Source organism: Cherax quadricarinatus, chromosome 6 (genome assembly GCF_038502225.1).
Source record: "Cherax quadricarinatus isolate ZL_2023a chromosome 6, ASM3850222v1, whole genome shotgun sequence".
Classification (NCBI taxonomy): Eukaryota; Metazoa; Arthropoda; class Malacostraca; order Decapoda; family Parastacidae; genus Cherax; species Cherax quadricarinatus.
This window is the reverse complement of record NC_091297.1, coordinates 12,254,295-12,272,739: the sequence shown is the minus strand read 5'-3', so window position 1 is coordinate 12,272,739 and position 18,445 is coordinate 12,254,295. Positions and strand designations below refer to the sequence as shown.

The following is an 18,445-nucleotide window of genomic DNA, read 5'->3' as shown; positions in this document are numbered from 1 at the left end:
GGCTGACTTGTTGAAGAAAAAAAATTCCCGTGCCTGTAGTTCCCCTGGAATGAATTAATTCTATTTCAGTTAATTTAAGTGAGGAAAATTGACTCTGCAAACGAGCATATCGGGATGTGAGCAAGATCATGGAATGAATTAAAATTGTCAGTAGAGGTTCCACTGTATTTTGATACAGTAGTTTTGTATAATGTTTCAGGTGTATAGCACGAGATATTGGGGGTTCTGATCCTGAGCGCATGGCACCACCAAGAGTTGAGGAGTACGTGAAGAAGGTATTCCAGGGAACAAAGGTGTCTCTGGAGATAGTGTCAGATGATGTCAAGCTCTGCAAACAGTACCCTTTATTTTCAGCTGTTAATAGGTGTGCCAAAGGTATGTTATTCATAAATAATATATACAGTAAACCCTTGATATAACAGACCTTGATTTAACAGATTTTTCAAATTATGGGCAAAATCCACTAGATAAATTGTACTAACTTCAGCCCACTGTTGTCCAGAGGGCTGAGGAAGGGTTGTTGAGGTGGTTCGGACATGTAGAGAGAATGGAGCGAAACAGAGTGACTTCAAGAGTGTATCAGTCTGTAGTGGAAGGAAGGCGGGGTAGGGGTCGGTCTAGGAAAGGTTGGAGGGAGGGGGTAAAGGAGGTTTTGTGTGCGAGGGGCTTGGACTTCCAGCAGGCATGCGTGAGCGTGTTTGATAGGAGTGAATGGAGACAAATGGTTTTTTAATACTTGACGTGCTGTTGGAGTGTGAGCAAAGTAACATTTATGAAGGGGTTCAGGGAAACCGGCAGGCCGGACTTGAGTCCTGGAGATGGGAAGTACAGTGCCTGCACTCTGAAGGAGGGGTGTTAATGTTGCAGTTTTAAAACTGTAGTGTAAAGCACCCTTCTGGCAAGACAGTGATGGAGTGAATGATGGTGAAAGTTTTTCTTTTTTGAGCCACCCTGCCTTGGTGGGAATCGGCCAGTGTGATAATAAAAAATAAAAAAATAAATTATTTATTTTGAGTGTTTATTGCAATATATCTGTAAATTGTGTTAAGTACTACATTAAGTACACAGTAGAGTACTTTAGTGCATTTCATTGCTGTTTTGTGATATTCTGATATCACATATATCCCCTATCAGTCCATTATATCAAGGGTTCACTGTAGTTAATCTTAAGATAGACATATTTTCTATAAACACTGAAAGTTCTCATAAAACATAGCAGGAATGCTTTTAAACAATGAAGAGAAGAGTTTCTATAAAAACCATAAGAAAGTGGAGCTGAATAACTAAGTGCTTTGCCTTCAGAGTATAATTCAAAGGGCTGTAGAAGGGTTGTTGAGGTGGTTTGGGCATGTAAAAAGGATGGCAAGGGACAAGTTCACAAAGGTGTATAAACCTAGGATGGAAGGTAGGAGGGGTAGAGGTCCTCCAAGTAATGGTTGGAAGAGGGTGAGCTTTTTCTTGAGTTATTGACTTCAGGTGATTTCCTGCAGTGGATCCCCAGGCATAAATAGAATAGGTGAGGTAGCTATACATTAGAGTTGTACAGTGTAAGTAGTTCTGCTTGAGGTACCTAGTAACTTAGGATACTAACTGATTTGGATACTTTTTTTATATGCTGAATGTGGGTGTTGAATTTCAACTTGCTGTCATGGAACAGATCTAAGAATTTTCCTTCATTTTATCTTGCAATGGATATTTGTAGCTCTGCTCCCATTTATCATGTAGAAGGTCATGTCAGTGTTAGTCATGAGTTTATTGGTCTGCCTTCACATTTGTCCCCCTCTTGATGTGGCTGTATATAGCAACTTTGGTTCAGATTCATTATTGCAGAAAAATGCAAGAATACTGTACTTCAATACATGTTATCACCTTTCTTTTGTAAATCAGTTTGTAAAAAATTATTTGGCGTGATAGGTGTACCTCGTCATCGGGGCAGAGTTATCTACTTGACCTATGAGGGTGCTGGCCAAATTGAGCGTACCCTGATGCTGGTTGGTAAGGGTGTCACATATGACACTGGTGGAGCTGACATCAAAGCTGGTGGAATAATGGCTGGCATGCACAGGGACAAGTGTGGAGCAGCTGCTGTGGCTGGATTCATGGAAATTCTTGCCAAGCTTCAGCCACCAAATTTGAAGGTAATACTGTACTGTTGTGCCAAATGTTCTTGATGGGGCAGGTGATCATAAAATCTGGTGTATGATATTGTACATTCATCTGAAAGGACTTGCAAACTTGTTTTCTCAGAAATGTAAACTGTGTTGAAGCTACTTGCCTCTTTTCTTTAACCCTCACACTGCCAATTGGGGTAAAATGAAATTGTATTGTAATACCAGACTACAGTGGACCCCCGCTTTACGATCAGCTCCCAATGCGACCAATTATGTAAGTGTGTTTGTACGTGTATGTTTGGGGGTCTGAAATGGACTAATCTAATTCACAATATTCCTTATGGGAACAAATTCGTTCAGTAATGGCACCTGAACATACTTCTGGAATGAAATAATATCGTAAACCGGGGGTCCACTGTATTTTGTAATTATTTTTTAGCCAAAAAATTGGCCTTGATTTTACATGTGTTTAAAAAAAAATGAAAATTGGGTTCAAACAACTATTTCTTGGTAAGTTTTAAGTTTCTTTAAGTGAGCCTCATATGGTAACATGGTTACATCCCACACGTTTGCAATTATACAATGGAACCTTGACTTACGAGTTTGATCCATTTCGTGACCTAGCTTGTAACTCAATTTGCTTGTATATCAAATCAATTTTCCTCATTTAAATTAATTGAAATGCCATTAATCTGCCCCAGTGGCAGGACAAAATATTTTAATATAACACTATCAATTCTATGGCTTATTTATCTATCACAATTAATCTAATATAACATAATAAACAATATAATTAACAGAGAAGCATGATATATACAGCAGGGCCCCACTTATACGGCAGGTTAGGTTCCAGGCTACCGCCGTAAAGCGGAAACCGCCGTAAAGTGGAACACCCTTTTTTTCCACTTATAAATGCATACAAACACTAGATAACAAGTTTACACTAACATATATTAAGTTAGCAATAGAACCAGGCATCAAAAACAATAAAAAAGTACAATACACACATAGTGCACTCATTACTTACCTTAAAATATTTATAGTCTTAATCTAGGGTGAGACAAGTAGTATTTATTGTAAGAAATCAAGTGTGGTATGTATGGTAATCAGCCAGGCTACCTTACCAGGCCACCCCACCCACACATACTATTCTATGATATTTAAGCATCCCAGAGCGATAAAATGTATATACAGTTCACTCATTACTTACCTTAAAATATAGGGTGAGATGAGTAGTATTTATTGTAAAAAATCAAGTGTGGTATGTATGGTAGTCAGCCGGGCTACCATACCAGGCCAACCCACCCACACATATATTCTATGATATTTAAGCATCCCAGAGCGATAAAATGTATATACAGTTCACTCATTACTTACCTTAAAATATTTGTAGTCTTAATGTAGGGTCAGGAGTAAGTAAATGAGATAAAACGAATAAATGAGAGAGAGAAAGAATGAGTACATGAGAGGGGACAGGCGCAGAGTTATGTAAACAAACCAGGCGAACGTAAGTTTTGTAAACAAACGAAGTGTACACGTCTGGTTTGTGTACAAGTTACATTGTGTACAGGTTGTCTCTACATTGATACGGTAGAATTAATAAAGAAGAACACTCCCATTCTCATGTAACATCATTTTGAGAAGAAATGAAGCTCTGAGTGAAGGCAATGGAAATAAGTCACACTGACTTTTTTGGGTTATCCTAGGGTCTCTACACATATGTTGTTATGTATGATAATCTTTGTAACTGTATTTGTGTATACCTGAATAAACTTACTTACATACATACGAAAGGAATAATTTTCTACAGTTACCCCCAGTAACACATTTTCTCTTATGTTAGATTAGAGAAAATGTTATTCTTGCCGTCACTTGTACAAGTTATCTGGCTCCCACATCTTATACTTATGTTTATTTATTCTATTGTGGGGTGTATTTATCATCTTTTTATGTTATGTATCGTGTTTATTATATAATTTTGAAAAAAATATCATGGATGGATTAATGAAAATGTGTATATTAACGTAATATACGACATTTAATGAGACTCGGTGAGTATTATTATTATTATCATTTCTAATATGGCGTCACTTGTGCAAGTCGTCTGCTACCACATCTCACATTTATGTTTGTTTATTCTACTGTGGGGTGTATTTATCTTATTTATATGTTATGCATCGTGTTTATTATACAGTGGACCCCCGGTTAACGATATTTTTTCAATCCAGAAGTATGTTCAGGTACCAGTACTGACCGAATTTGTTCCCATAAGGAATATTGTGAAGTAGATTAGTCCATTTCAGACCCCCAAACATACACGTACAAACGCACTTACATAAATACACTTACATAATTGGTCGCATTCGGAGGTGATCGTTATGCGGGGGTCCACTGTATAATTTTTAAAAAAATATCATAGATGGATTAATGAAAATGTGTATATTAACGTAATATACGACATTTAAATGACTCGATGATTATTATTATCATTACTAATATGACGTCTGGAGACATAAGACACTTACCGATTTTAATGTGTACCTGCATGCCAGCACAGTATGTAAGTTTATTTAGGTACAGGTATACATAAGTATAATTATCAGAGTATATATAAAATATGAAATAACTTTTAAAAACATTTGAAATTTTGGAGTTTCCAGACAAAATGGAGAGACTTAGTGCTTACTGAGCTCACGAAGAATGTAAACAAACAGGGTGGGGCATGGTGACCGTATTAGAAAGTCAGGTGGGGGGAGCCGTATAGCGAGCTTTGGTCATAATTTGAAATGACCATATTAGCGGAACGCTGTAAAGTGAAACGCCGTAAAGCGGGGCCCTCCTGTACTCTAGAATGAATAAAATAGGCCATAATATGATGAGCGATGATGGTATCGGAAGTGGCGGCAGCGTCCGTATTTCATCCTTTTTCTATCACTTAATCACTTAACTAACTTGCTACACTCTTAATGCTACTTTATCACTGAACTTAACTGATACAATTTGTTTTGTTTGATCACTGAACTTAACTGATACAATTTGCTTTAATTTCATGGAAATCATCCTCTTTTTCTTCTCAGCACTGTCATTTGCACTTGTTTTCTTAGAATCCATGGTTAGAAAACATAAATTTTGCCAAATAACTGTCAAAAAATGCAAGCAGGCATGAGAGAACTGCTCCCTCGGCGATGTAAACATGCGGACTCCTCACCGGATGTTTTGCCATCAGCTGCGCTATCTAGTGGCAGCATTCTGAATAATTATTACGTATTATGTATGTATTATTATTATTATTATTATTATTATTATTATTATTATTATTACGTATTATTATTATTATTATTATTATTATTATTATTATTATTATTATTATTATTACGTATTATTATTATTATTATTATTATTATTATTATTAATTTAGGGAACTGAAGCTCACTTATTATTATATTATTATTGTTATAATAATAATAATACATATGTAAGAATAATAATAATGACGAGAGCTTGAGAACGCCACCAACTCAGCGCCCTGTTTATCTTGGTGTGGGAGTATTTCTTTCATGCTTTGCTTACATTTTTTACAGTCATTTGGGCAAATTTCATTTTTCTAAGCATGGGTCCTAAGAAAGTAAGTGTAAAGGACAGTACGGAGAAGAAAAAGAGGATGATTTCCATGGAATTAAAGCATGAAATCATAGATAAACATGCAAGGTGTGCAGGTTTTGGGTTGAGGGGGAAGTGGGGGGAGCTGGCTTGTAACTTGGATGTTGACTCATAACTCAGAGCACAAAATCAACCCAGCGACAGCTCGTATCTCAAAAAATTCATACGTTGGGACACTTGAAAGTCAAGGTTCCACTGTATATTGTTAGTACAAATGATGCAATAATAAGATAGCGTTTGATACAGTAGATCACCACATTCTGTTGTTTAAACTAGAACATTATTATAGAATCGGAGGCAATTCTCTCACATGCTACAGGGCAATGTCCTAGATCCAGTATTATTTCTCATTACCTGTAATCATAAGCCAACCTGCAATCCTTAAAACAAACGTGATAAAAGTGTTCATTGTCATTCCACTTTGAGACTGTATATACAAGTAATCAATTAATTATTGCCTTATTAGTCTTAAGATAGGCTTAAGTTTGCCAAAAATGCTCTGCATACTAGGGGCTTTCTGCATTCACACCTAAACGTCACCTACCTCTGTACGAACATTGTATCATGCAGAAATAAAGAATCTTTAATATAAATGACCTACCTAATGCTTTCCAGGAACTCTTCCCTCAAGGGAGGTTCCTTGGCACTGAAGGAATCAGACCTGTCTTCCCCTTCCTTGAATCAAACTTGAATGCATCCCATTTTCGTAAGTGATGTATGATCTCTACAGGTTTAGCTCTTCCTCATGAATATCTTTTTTTTTTTTTAACACGTCGGTCGTCTCCCACCGAGGCAGGGTGACCCAAAAAGAAAGAAAATCCCCAAAGGGAAAATACCTTCATCATCATCCAACATTTTTGCCTCACTCATACACAATCACTGTCTTTGCAGAGGCGCTCAGATATGACAGTTTAAAAGTCAACCTCCAAACTGCCAATATCCCAAACCCCTCCTTTAAATTGCAGGCATTGTACTTCCCATTTCCAGGACTCAAGTCCAGCTATATAAAAATAACCTGTTTCCCTGAATCCCTTCACTAAATATTACCGTGCTCACACTCCAACAGCTCGTCAGGTCCCAAAAACCATTTGTCTCCATTCACTCCTATCTAATACGCTCACACATACTTGCTGGAAGTCCAAGTCCCTCGCCCACAAAAATTTCTTTACCCCCTCCCTCCAACCTTGTCAAGGACGACCCCTTCCCTGCCTTCCTCTACAGACTTATACACTCTCCCAGTCATTCTACTTTGATCCGTTCTCTCTAAATGACCAAACCACCTCAACAACCCCTCTTCAGCCCTCTGACTAATACTTTTAACTCCACACCTCCTAATTTCCACACTCCGAATTCTCTGCATAATATTTACACCACACATTGCCCTTAGACAGGACATCTCCACTGCCTCCAGTCGCCTCCTCGCTACAGCATTTGCAACCCAAGCTTCACACCCATATAAGAGTGGTGGTACCACTATACTTTCGTACATTCCCTTCTTTGCGTCCATAGATAATGTGTTTTGTCTCCACAGATACCTCAATGCACCATTCACCTTTTTTCCTTCATCAGTTCTATGGTTAACTTCATCCTTCATAAACCCATCCGCTGACAAGTCAACTCCCAAATATCTGAAAACATTCACTTCTTCCATGCTCCCTCTCTGCAACGTGATATCCAATTTTTCTTTATCTAAATCGTTTGATACTCTCATCACCTTACTCTTATCTATGTTTACTTTCAGCTTTCTACCTTTACACACCCTCCCAAACTCATCCACTAACCTTTGCAATTTTTTTTTAGAATCTGCCCTCGCCCACACTGTTAACCCTTTCAGGGTCCAAGGCCCAAATCTGGAGTCACGCACCAGTGTCCAAGAATTTTCAAAAAAAAAATTTGTTATTTTTTCTTATGAAATCGTAGAGAATCTTTTTGTGAAGGTAATAAAACAAAAAGTATGAAATTTGGTGGAAAATTTACGAAATTATGCTCTCGCGAATTTTGATGTGTCAGCGATATTTACGAATCGGCGATTTGGCCAACTTTGACTCCCACTTTAGGCCAATTACATTATTCCAATCAACCAAATTCTTAGCTATTTCACTAGTATTACTTCTATTCTATCGATTGAGCACAAGAAATCGCCAAGTCAACTGTTTCAACTACAAAATAAAGTGATCGGAAATTGTTAATTTGGCCAATTTAACACAAAGTTCAAAATATTCCAATTTCAAAATAGGGTCCAGAATGAACAATGTAGGCATTCCTGGCACTAAACTAACATTTCCTCTGTTCATTAGTTATGTTTTGAGGCTTTACAAATAAATTCCATTTTGATTTTTTATTCACATAATGAATTTTTATTCACACTAAAAAATAGAAGATTTACTGTTATGCAATACTGTAATAATTGTATAAATATCATCACCATATTTGTGAATGTATATTAGACCCACCAGCTGACGTGTATTAGACGTGTGAGGTCGTTTGTTTACTCTTGAATATCGGCAAAAATTTAACATTTCCGCTACTTTGAGCTCAGTTTCAAGCCATTTCCATTGCTAAAACCAATCAAAATCATCTCTATTTCTGTAATATGTCTTCCATTCTATCAAATGAGACCAAGAAATCGCAAATACATCTATAAAAAACATACGAAAAAACACTGCAAAGTTGCTGTTTTAATCGAAAAATCATGATTTCATTTTTTTTCTCTCATTATACACAGTTTGCTGCAGGATCTGTTTTATGTGGTGCACACATACCACATAGATGTATTCTCTCATATCTAGGCCCAAATGTACCACTCACAGTTTATCAGAGTGAGCTGAGCTCATGGCGTAGATCTACGGTTTGGACCCTGAACGTAAAGCCATAGATCTACGGGACGGACCCTGAAAGGGTTAATGACAGGTTCAAAGAGATACCTACTTGGATGATAACCAACAAATTTACACTCATTATTGCTAAGATTTACATAGGGCTTAGGGTTTTGGAATTAAGTTTAAATGGCATATTTAAGAAGGATTGCTTGGGCATAATTGGGAATTGATGAAGGTACACAGTACAAGTTTGCCTTTTTAACCTAAAGTGTAGAAGACATGCTAGTTAATTTTCATTGAACTTCATTTATCTTACTTCAGGTGATTGGTTCTATGGCTATGGTACGAAACAGCGTTGGATCAGATTGCTATGTATCAGATGAAATCATAACTTCACGTGCTGGTGTACGTGTACGAGTTGGTAACACTGATGCAGAAGGTCGAATGGCAATGTCTGATGTGTTATGCCATATGAAGGAAATGGCCTACAAAGAAGTAAGTAAAAAATTCATGTGCTGTATCCTTGAATTGATGTTATTGATGAATATTCTGAAATAATCTTGACATGAAGTGAAACAAAGTTAAAAGGGTCAGCAGAACTCAATGGGATGTAACAGTAATTAGTTCTGGTGTACCTGAGAGACTAATAGCTAAAAGAGGCAACAGTGTTGAATTAACTGTAGAAAGGAAAGGGGTGTGAGCTTTTAATTAGAAAAATGTGTAGATAACAGAATTAGTGCTTGCCTCTGGATGTGAGATGAATGCATAAAAGAGATTCTGGGAGGTGTTAAGTCAGTGTTCAGTTAATTCTGAACCAGGTGAGACATTTATTTTGAGATAGAATAGCAAATGGGGGAGATTAAAGGAGACGATGGGTAGATATTTAGATGTACTAGACAGTGATCGTACTGTAACTTTGTATTATTCACATAGGTTTAACACATTTTTGTGATGAGAGCATAGTGTAATAACATATGTACTGTCATGTTTTCAAAGGAGCACTTTTTTTTTTTTTTTTTTTAACAAGTCGGCCATCTCCCACCTAGGGAGGGTGACCCAAAAAGAAAGAAAATCCCCAAAAAGAAAATACTTTCATCATCATTCAACACTTTCACCTCACTCATACATAATCATTGTTTTTGCAGAGGTGCTCAGAATACAACAGTTTAGAAGCATATACGTATAAAGATACACAACATATCCTTCCAAACTGCCCATATCCCAAACCCCACCTTTAAAGTGCAGGCATTGTACTTCCCATTTCCAGGACTCAAGTCCAGCTATATAAAAATAACCGGTTTCTCTGAATCCCTTCACTAAATATTACCCTGCTCACACTCCAGCAACTCGTCAGGTCCCAAATACCATTCGTCTCCATTCACTCCTATCTAACATTCTCATGCACGCTTGCTGGAAGTTCAAGCCCTTCGCCCACAAAACCTCCTTTACCCCCTCCCTCCAACCTTTTCGAGGACGACCCTTACCCCGCCTTCCTTCCCCTACAGATTTATACGCTCTCCATGTCATTCTACTTTGATCCATTCTCTCTAAATGACCAAACCACCTCAACAACCCCTCTTCAGCCCTCTGACTAATACTTTTATTAACTCCACACCTTCTCCTAATTTCCACACTCCAAATTTTCTGCATAACATTCACACCACACATTGCCCTTAGACAGGACATCTCCAGTGCCTCCAACCACCTCCTCGCTGCGGCATTTACAACCCAAGCTTCACAACCATATACGAGTGTTGGTACTACTATACTTTCATACATTCCCTTCTTTGCCTCCATAGATAACGTTTTTTTTGTCTCCACATATACCTCAATGCACCACTCACCTTTTTTCCTTCATCAATTCTATGATTAACCTCATCCTTTATAAATCCATCCACTTACACGTCAACTCCCAAATATCTGAAAACATTCAGTAGGTAAAATGAAAGGGGGTAAGGCAGCCGGGATTGATGGGATAAAGATAGAAATGTTAAAAGCAGGTGGGGATATAGTTTTGGAGTGGTTGGTGCAATTATTTAATAAATGTATGGAAGAGGGTAAGGTACCTAGGGATTGGCAGAGAGCATGCATAGTTCCTTTGTATAAAGGCAAAGGGGATAAAAGAGAGTGCAAAAATTATAGGGGGATAAGTCTGCTGAGTATACCTGGTAAAGTGTATGGTAGAGTTATTATTGAAAGAATTAAGAGTAAGACGGAGAATAGGATAGCAGATGAACAAGGAGGCTTTAGGAAAGGTAGGGGGTGTGTGGACCAGGTGTTTACAGTGAAACATATAAGTGAACAGTATTTAGATAAGGCTAAAGAGGTCTTTGTGGCATTTATGGATTTGGAAAAGGCGTATGACAGGGTGGATAGGGGGGCAATGTGGCAGATGTTGCAAGTGTATGGTGTAGGAGGTAGGTTACTGAAAGCAGTGAAGAGTTTTTACGAGGATAGTGAGGCTCAAGTTAGAGTATGTAGGAAAGAGGGAAATTATTTCCCAGTAAAAGTAGGCCTTAGACAAGGATGTGTGATGTCACCGTGGTTGTTTAATATATTTATAGATGGGGTTGTAAGAGAAGTAAATGCGAGGGTCTTGACAAGAGGCGTGGAGTTAAAAGATAAAGAATCACACACAAAGTGGGAGTTGTCACAGCTGCTCTTTGCTGATGACACTGTGCTCTTGGGAGATTCTGAAGAGAAGTTGCAGAGATTGGTGGATGAATTTGGTAGGGTGTGCAAAAGAAGAAAATTAAAGGTGAATACAGGAAAGAGTAAGGTTATGAGGATAACAAAAAGATTAGGTGATGAAAGATTGAATATCAGATTGGAGGGAGAGAGTATGGAGGAGGTGAATGTATTCAGATATTTGGGAGTGGACGTGTCAGCGGATGGGTCTATGAAAGATGAGGTGAATCATAGAATTGATGAGGGAAAAAGAGTGAGTGGTGCACTTAGGAGTCTGTGGAGACAAAGAACTTTGTCCTTGGAGGCAAAGAGGGGAATGTATGAGAGTATAGTTTTACCAACGCTCTTATATGGGTGTGAAGCATGGGTGATGAATGTTGCAGCGAGGAGAAGGCTGGAGGCAGTGGAGATGTCATGTCTGAGGGCAATGTGTGGTGTGAATATAATGCAGAGAATTCGTAGTTTGGAAGTTAGGAGGAGGTGCGGGATTACCAAAACTGTTGTCCAGAGGGCTGAGGAAGGGTTGTTGAGGTGGTTCGGACATGTAGAGAGAATGGAGCGAAACAGAATGACTTCAAGAGTGTATCAGTCTGTAGTGGAAGGAAGGCGGGGTAGGGGTCGGCCTAGGAAAGGTTGGAGAGAGGGGGTAAAGGAGGTTTTGTGTGCGAGGGGCTTGGACTTCCAGCAGGTATGCATGAGCGTGTTTGATAGGAGTGAATGGAGACAAATGGTTTTTAATACTTGATGTGCTGTTGGAGTGTGAGCAAAGTAACATTTATGAAGGGGTTCAGGGAAACCGGCAGGCCGGACTTGAGTCCTGGAGATGGGAAGTACAGTGCCTGCACTCTGAAGGAGGGGTGTTAATGTTGCAGTTTAAAAACTGTAGTGTAAAGCACCCTTCTGGCAAGACAGTGATGGAGTGAATGATGGTGAAAGTTTTTCTTTTTCGGGCCACCCTGCCTTGGTGGGAATCGGCCAGTGTGATAATAAAAATAAAATATTCACTTCTTCCATACTCCTCCTCCCCAATTTGATATCCAACTTTTCTTTATCTAAATCATTTGATACCCTCATCACCTTACTCTTTTCTATGTTCACTTTCAATTTTCTACCTTTACACACACTCCCAAACTCATCCACTAACCTTTGCAATTTTTCTTCAGAATCTCCCATAAGCACAGTATCATCAGCAAAAAGTAACTGTGTCAATTACCATTTTGTATTTGATTACCCATAATTTAATCCCACCCCTCTCCCTAACACCCTAGCATTTACTTCTTATACAACCCCATCTATAAATATATTAAACAACCATGGTGACATTACACATCCCTGTCTAAGACCTACTTTTACCGGAAAGTAGTCTCCCTCTCTTCTACACACCCTAACCTGAGCCTCACTATCTTCATAAAAACTACTTACAGCATTTAGTAACTTAGCACCTATTCCATATACTTGCAACATCTGCCACATTGCTCCCCTATCCACTCTATCATATGCCTTTTCTAAATCCATAAATGCAATAAAAACTTCCCCACCTTTATCCAAATACTGTTCACATATATGCTTCAGTGTAAATACTTCATCTACACATCTGCTACCCATTCTAAAGCCTCCTTGGTCATCCACAATCCTACTCTCTCTTACCTCTAATTCTTTCAATAATAATCCTACCATACACTTTTCCTGGTATACTCAGTAAACTTATTCCTCTATAATTTTTACAATCTCTGTTGTCCCCCTTCCCTTTATATAAAGGGACTATACATGCTCTCTGCCAGTCCCTAGGTACCTTCCCCTCTTTCATACATTTATTAACCCTTAAACTGTCCAAACAGATCTATGTTCACATGCGTAGTGCTCCAAAAGTAGATCTACGTCCAAAAGTAGATCTACGTTTTTTTAACATACTTTCAAATATATTTTCAAATATAAAAAAAAAATGTAGATCAAAGTTTTTTACAAGTTTTCAAATGTAAAAAAAGAAAAAGAAGCTCTACATTTTTTTACATACTTTCAAATGTTGAAAAAAAATTAGATCTACGTTTGGATAGTTTAAGGTTTAAACAAAAATACCAACCACTCCAACACTATATCCCCTTCCCCCTGCTCTTAACATTTCTGTCATGATCCCATCAGTTCCAGCTGCTTTGCCCCCTTTCATTGTACGTAATGCCTCACACACCTCCCCCACACTCACATCCTGCTCTTCTTCACTCCTACAAGATTGTATACCTCCCTGGCCAGTGCATGAAATTACCGCCTCCCTTTCTTCATCAACATTTAAAAGTTCCTCAAAATATTCTCGCCATCTACCCAATACCTCCATCTCCCCATCCACTGTCCTACTATGTTTTTAACTGACATATGTATTCGTTCCCTAGGCTTTCTTAACTTGTTTAACTCACTCCAAAATTTGTTCTTATTTTCATTAAAATTTCTTGACAGTGTCTCTCCCACACTATCATCTGCACTCTCTCACCACTCTCTTCACCTTTCATTTACTCTCCATGTACTCTACTCTTTGTATAACACTTCTCCTTTGTAAAAACCTCTCATAAGCTACCTTTTTCTTTTTTATCACACCCTTTACTTCATCATTCCACCAATCACTCCTCTTTCCTCCTGCACCCACCCTCCTATAACCACAAACTTCTGCCCCACATTCTAATACTGCATTTTCAAAACTATTCCAGCCCTCTTCAACCCTTCCACTACTCATACTTGCACCAGCCCACATTACTGCCAATAGTTGCTTATATCTCACCCGAACTTCCACATCCTTCTTACTTGTTGTCATTTTCCTCTTGTCCTATATACCTCTTACTCTAACTGTAGCTACAACTAAATAATGATCCAATGTATCAGTTGACCCTCTATAAACGTGCACTTCCTGGAGCTTACCCATCAACCTTTTATCCACCAATACATAATCTAACTACTGTACTTTCATTACGTGCTATATCATACCTTGTATATTTATTTATCCTCTTCTTCATAAAATATGTATTACTTATTACCAAACATCTTTCTACACATAGCTCAAATAAAGGCTCCCCATTTTCATTTACCCCTAGCACCCCAAATTTACCTACTATATCCTCCACAACATTTTTTCCCTCTTTAGCATTAAAATCCCCAACCACAAGTACTCTCACACTTGGTTCAAAACTCCCCACACATTCACTCAACATTTCCCAAAATCTCTCCATTTCCCCTCTACACTTCTCTCTTCTCCAGGTGCATATACACTTACTATAACCCACTTTTCACATCCAACCTTTATTTTACTCCACATAATCCTTGAATTAATACATTTATAATCCTTCTTTTCCTGCCTTGGCTTATCCTTCAACATTATTGCTACTCCTTTAGCTCTAACTCTATTTGAAACCCCTGTCCTAATCCCATTTATTCCTCTCCACTGAAACTCTCCCACCCCCTTCAGTTTTATTTCACTTAAAGCCAGGACATCCAGCTTCTTTTCATTCATAACATCCACAATCATCTGGTCTGTAAAAACTTGCATTTGTGGACACAGTGGTGCCTATGCTAACCTTCCTATGGTGTAGAAATATACTTAGATGGACGAATCTTGTTGAAGCTAGCTGACGCAGTGGCTAATGCGACGGTCTGGAGTTTTGAGACTCTCTGACCGCTGGTTCAAACCCCACCTATGGTATGATTTCATAGGAATTATATAGACATTCAGAGTTAATTCGGGGAATTGGAGGACAGCCCCAATTCCCCAGATCAAGAGCCCCTCACCAGTAGCAAGAACCATCCCTTGAGGGGTCTCTATGCTTTTACAGTATGCCCCACAAGTAATTTTCCTGGCCACTTTGAACTTGGGCATAGTGTTTTATAGCCAACTAACAGTATGAAATATCATGAGAGTATTCATTAAAGTCTTGCCATAGATTTTTTTCTACTTCTGTATGTATTTTTTAAAAGAGGTAAATAATAAGTTGAAATAAACAGTATGCATTATATTATAGTCATGTTAATGATGTTTCACATTTGTAATTTAACACATTTGGTGTTTCTGGACACAAAAATAAGTTATCAGTTCAAAGGGTGTTATATCATCTCTTATTGTAGGTGGAAGTGCATAGCTATTTGTATGGTGTATGATGTACCATGTTTGTTACAGCAAGCCACAAGCGTTCAACCAAGAATTTAGGTTAAAAGCATTGAATAATCAAATGGTTGTTTTGAAAATCATTCATTATTATCATCAAAACTAAGCAGTAAACCCACAAATGTCATACAGCACTGTGAAAATCATATGGATCTACCTGCTATGCAGTGCTGAAGAGATAATGGAATATTTATGGGAGGATGAGTCCTGAGATGCCAGGCATGCATTCAGATAATGTATATTTGTAAAAGTCAACTAAAATGCTGGGAACAATGGGCTAGTAACCCCTTTTCCTGTAATAATTACTAAAAAGAATGAGAAGAAAATTGTCAAAGTGGGAAGTCTGAATGTGCGTGGATGTTGTGCAAATGATAAGAAAGAGATGATTGTGGATTTTATGAATGAGAAGAAGCTGGATGTCCTGGCTTTAAGTGAAACAAAGATGAAGGAGGTAGGAGAGTTTCAGTGGAGAGGAATAAATGGGATTAGGTCAGGGGTTTCAAATAGAGTTAGAGCTAAAGAAGGAGTAGCAATAATGTTGAAGGATAAAATATGGCAGGAAAAGAGGGACTATAAATGTATTAATTCAAGGATTATGTGGAGTAAAATAAAGGTTGGATGTGAAAAGTGGGTTATAGTAAGTGTATATGCACCTGGAGAAGAGAGAAGTGTAGAGGAGAGAGAGAGATTTTGGGAAATGTTGAGTGAATGCTTGGGGAGTTTTGAACCAAGTGTGAGAGTACTTGTGGTTGGGGATTTCAATGCTAAAGTGGGTAAAAATGTTGTGGAGGGAGTAGTAGGTAAATTTGGGGTGCCAGGGGTAAATGTAAATGGGGAGCCTTTAATTGAGCTATGTGTAGAAAGATGTTTGGTAATAAGTAATACATACTTTATGAAGAAGAGGATTAATAAATATACAAGGTATGATATAGCACGTAATGAAAGTAGTTTGTTAGATTATGTATTGGTGGATAAAAGGTTGATGGGTAGGCTCCAGGATGTACACGTTTATAGAGGGGCAACTGATATATCGGATCATTATTTAGTTGTAGCTACAGTTAGAGTAAGAGGTAGATGGGAAAAGAGGAAAATGGAAACACTAAGCAAGAGGGAGGTGAAAGTGTATAAACCAAGGGAGAAGGAAGTTGGGGCAAGATATAAGCAACTATTGGCAGAAAGGTGGGCTGGTGCAAGTATGAGTAGTGGGGGGGGGGGTTGAAGAGGGTTGGAATAGTTTTAAAAATGCAGTATTAGAATGTGGGGCAGAAGTTTGTGGTTATAGGAGAGTGGGTGCAGGAGGAAAGAGGAGTGATTGGTGGAATGATGAAGTAAAGGGTGTGATAAAAGAGAGAAAGTTAGCTTATGAGAGGTTTTTACAAAGCTGAAGTGTTATATGCAGAGTAAAAGAAAGGTGAAGAGAGTGGTGAGAGAGTGCAAAAGGAGAGCAGATGATAGAGTGGGAGAGGCACTGTCAAGAAATTTTAATGAAAATAAGAAAAAAATTTGGAGTGAGTTAAACAAGTTAAGAAAGCCTAGAGAACGAATGGATTTGTCAGTTGAAAATAGAGTAGGGGAGTTAGTAGTTGGGGAGATGGAGGTTTTGGGTAGATGGTGAGAATATTTCGAGGAACTTTTAAATGTCGATGAAGAAAGGGAAGCGGTAATTTCATGCACTGGCCAGGGAGGTATACCATCTTCAGGAGTGAAGAAGAACAGGATGTGAGTGTGGGGGAGGTACGTGAGGCATTACGTAGAATGAAGGGGGTAAAGCAGATGGAACTGACAGGATCATGACAGAAATGTTAAAAGCAGGGGAGGATATAGTGTTGGAGTTGTTGGTATTTTTGTTTAATAAATGTATGAAAGAGGGGAAGGTACCTAGGGATTGGCAGAGAGCATGTATAGTCCCTTTATATAAAGGGAAGGGGGATGAAAGAGATTGTAAAAATTATAGAGGAATAAGTTTACTGAGTATACCAGGAAAAGTGTTCTGTAGGGTTATAATTGAAAGAATTAGAGGTAAGACAGAATATAGGATTGTGGATGAGCAAGGAGGTTTCAGACTGGGTAGGGGATGTGTAGATCAAGTGTTTACAGTGAAGCATATATGTGTGAACAGTATTTAGATGAAGGTAGGGAAGTTTTTATTGCATTTATTGATTTAGAAAAGGCATATGATAGAGTGGATAGGGGAGCAATGTGGCAGATGTTGCAAGTATATGGAATAGGTGGTAAGTTACTAAATGCTGTAAAGAGTTTTTATGAGGATAGTGAGGGTCAGGTTAGGGTGTGTAGAAGAGAGGGAGACTACTTCCTAGTAAAAGTAGGTCTTAGACAGGGATGTGTAATGTCATCATGGTGGTTTAATATATTTATAAATGGTGTAAAAGAAGTAATTAGGAGAAGGTGTGGAGTTAATAAAAGTATTAGTCAGAGGGCTGAAGAGGGGTTGTCGAGGTGGTTTGGTCATTTAGTGAGAATGGATCAAAGTAGAATGACATGGAGAGCGTATAAATCTGTAGGGGAAGGAAGGCGGGGTAAGGGTCGTCCTCGAAAAGGTTAGAAGGAAGGGGTAAGGGAGGTTTTGTGGGCAAGGGGCTTGGACTTCCAACAGGCGTGCATGAGCGTGTTCGACAGGAGTGAATGGAGACGAACGGTATTTGGGACCTGACGATCTGTTGGAGTGTGAGCAGAGTGATATTTAGTGAAGGGATTCAGGGAAACAGGTTATTTTAATATAGCCGGACTTGAGTCCTGGAAATGGGAAGTACAATGCCTGCACTCTAAAGGAGGGGTTCGGGATATTAGCAGTTTGGAGGGTTATGTTGTATATCTTTATACGTATATGCTTCTAAACTGTTGTGTTCTGAGCACCTCTGCAAAAACAGTGTTTATGTGTAAGTGAGATGAAAGTGTTGAATGATGATGAAAATATTTTCTTTTTGGGGTTTTCTTTCTTTTTTGGGTCACCCTGCGTCGGTGGGAGATGGCCGACTTGTTAAAAAAAAAAAATTGTGATCTGTAGT

General features: G+C 38.4%; 1 protein-coding gene across 1 annotated transcript in view; it reads left to right on the top strand.

Moving 5' to 3' along the window:
* Positions 1-171: 171 nt before the first annotated feature.
* The window catches only part of Dip-B (Dipeptidase B), a 28,253-nt gene continuing 9,979 nt past the window's right edge, over positions 172-18,445 (top strand). The window contains exons 1-3 of the mRNA XM_070080320.1: positions 172-375; positions 1,915-2,138; positions 8,912-9,085. Of these exons, the coding sequence (XP_069936421.1) occupies positions 240-375; positions 1,915-2,138; positions 8,912-9,085 (534 nt within the window). The 5' untranslated portion in view covers positions 172-239. The remainder of the gene's footprint in view (positions 376-1,914; positions 2,139-8,911; positions 9,086-18,445) is intronic.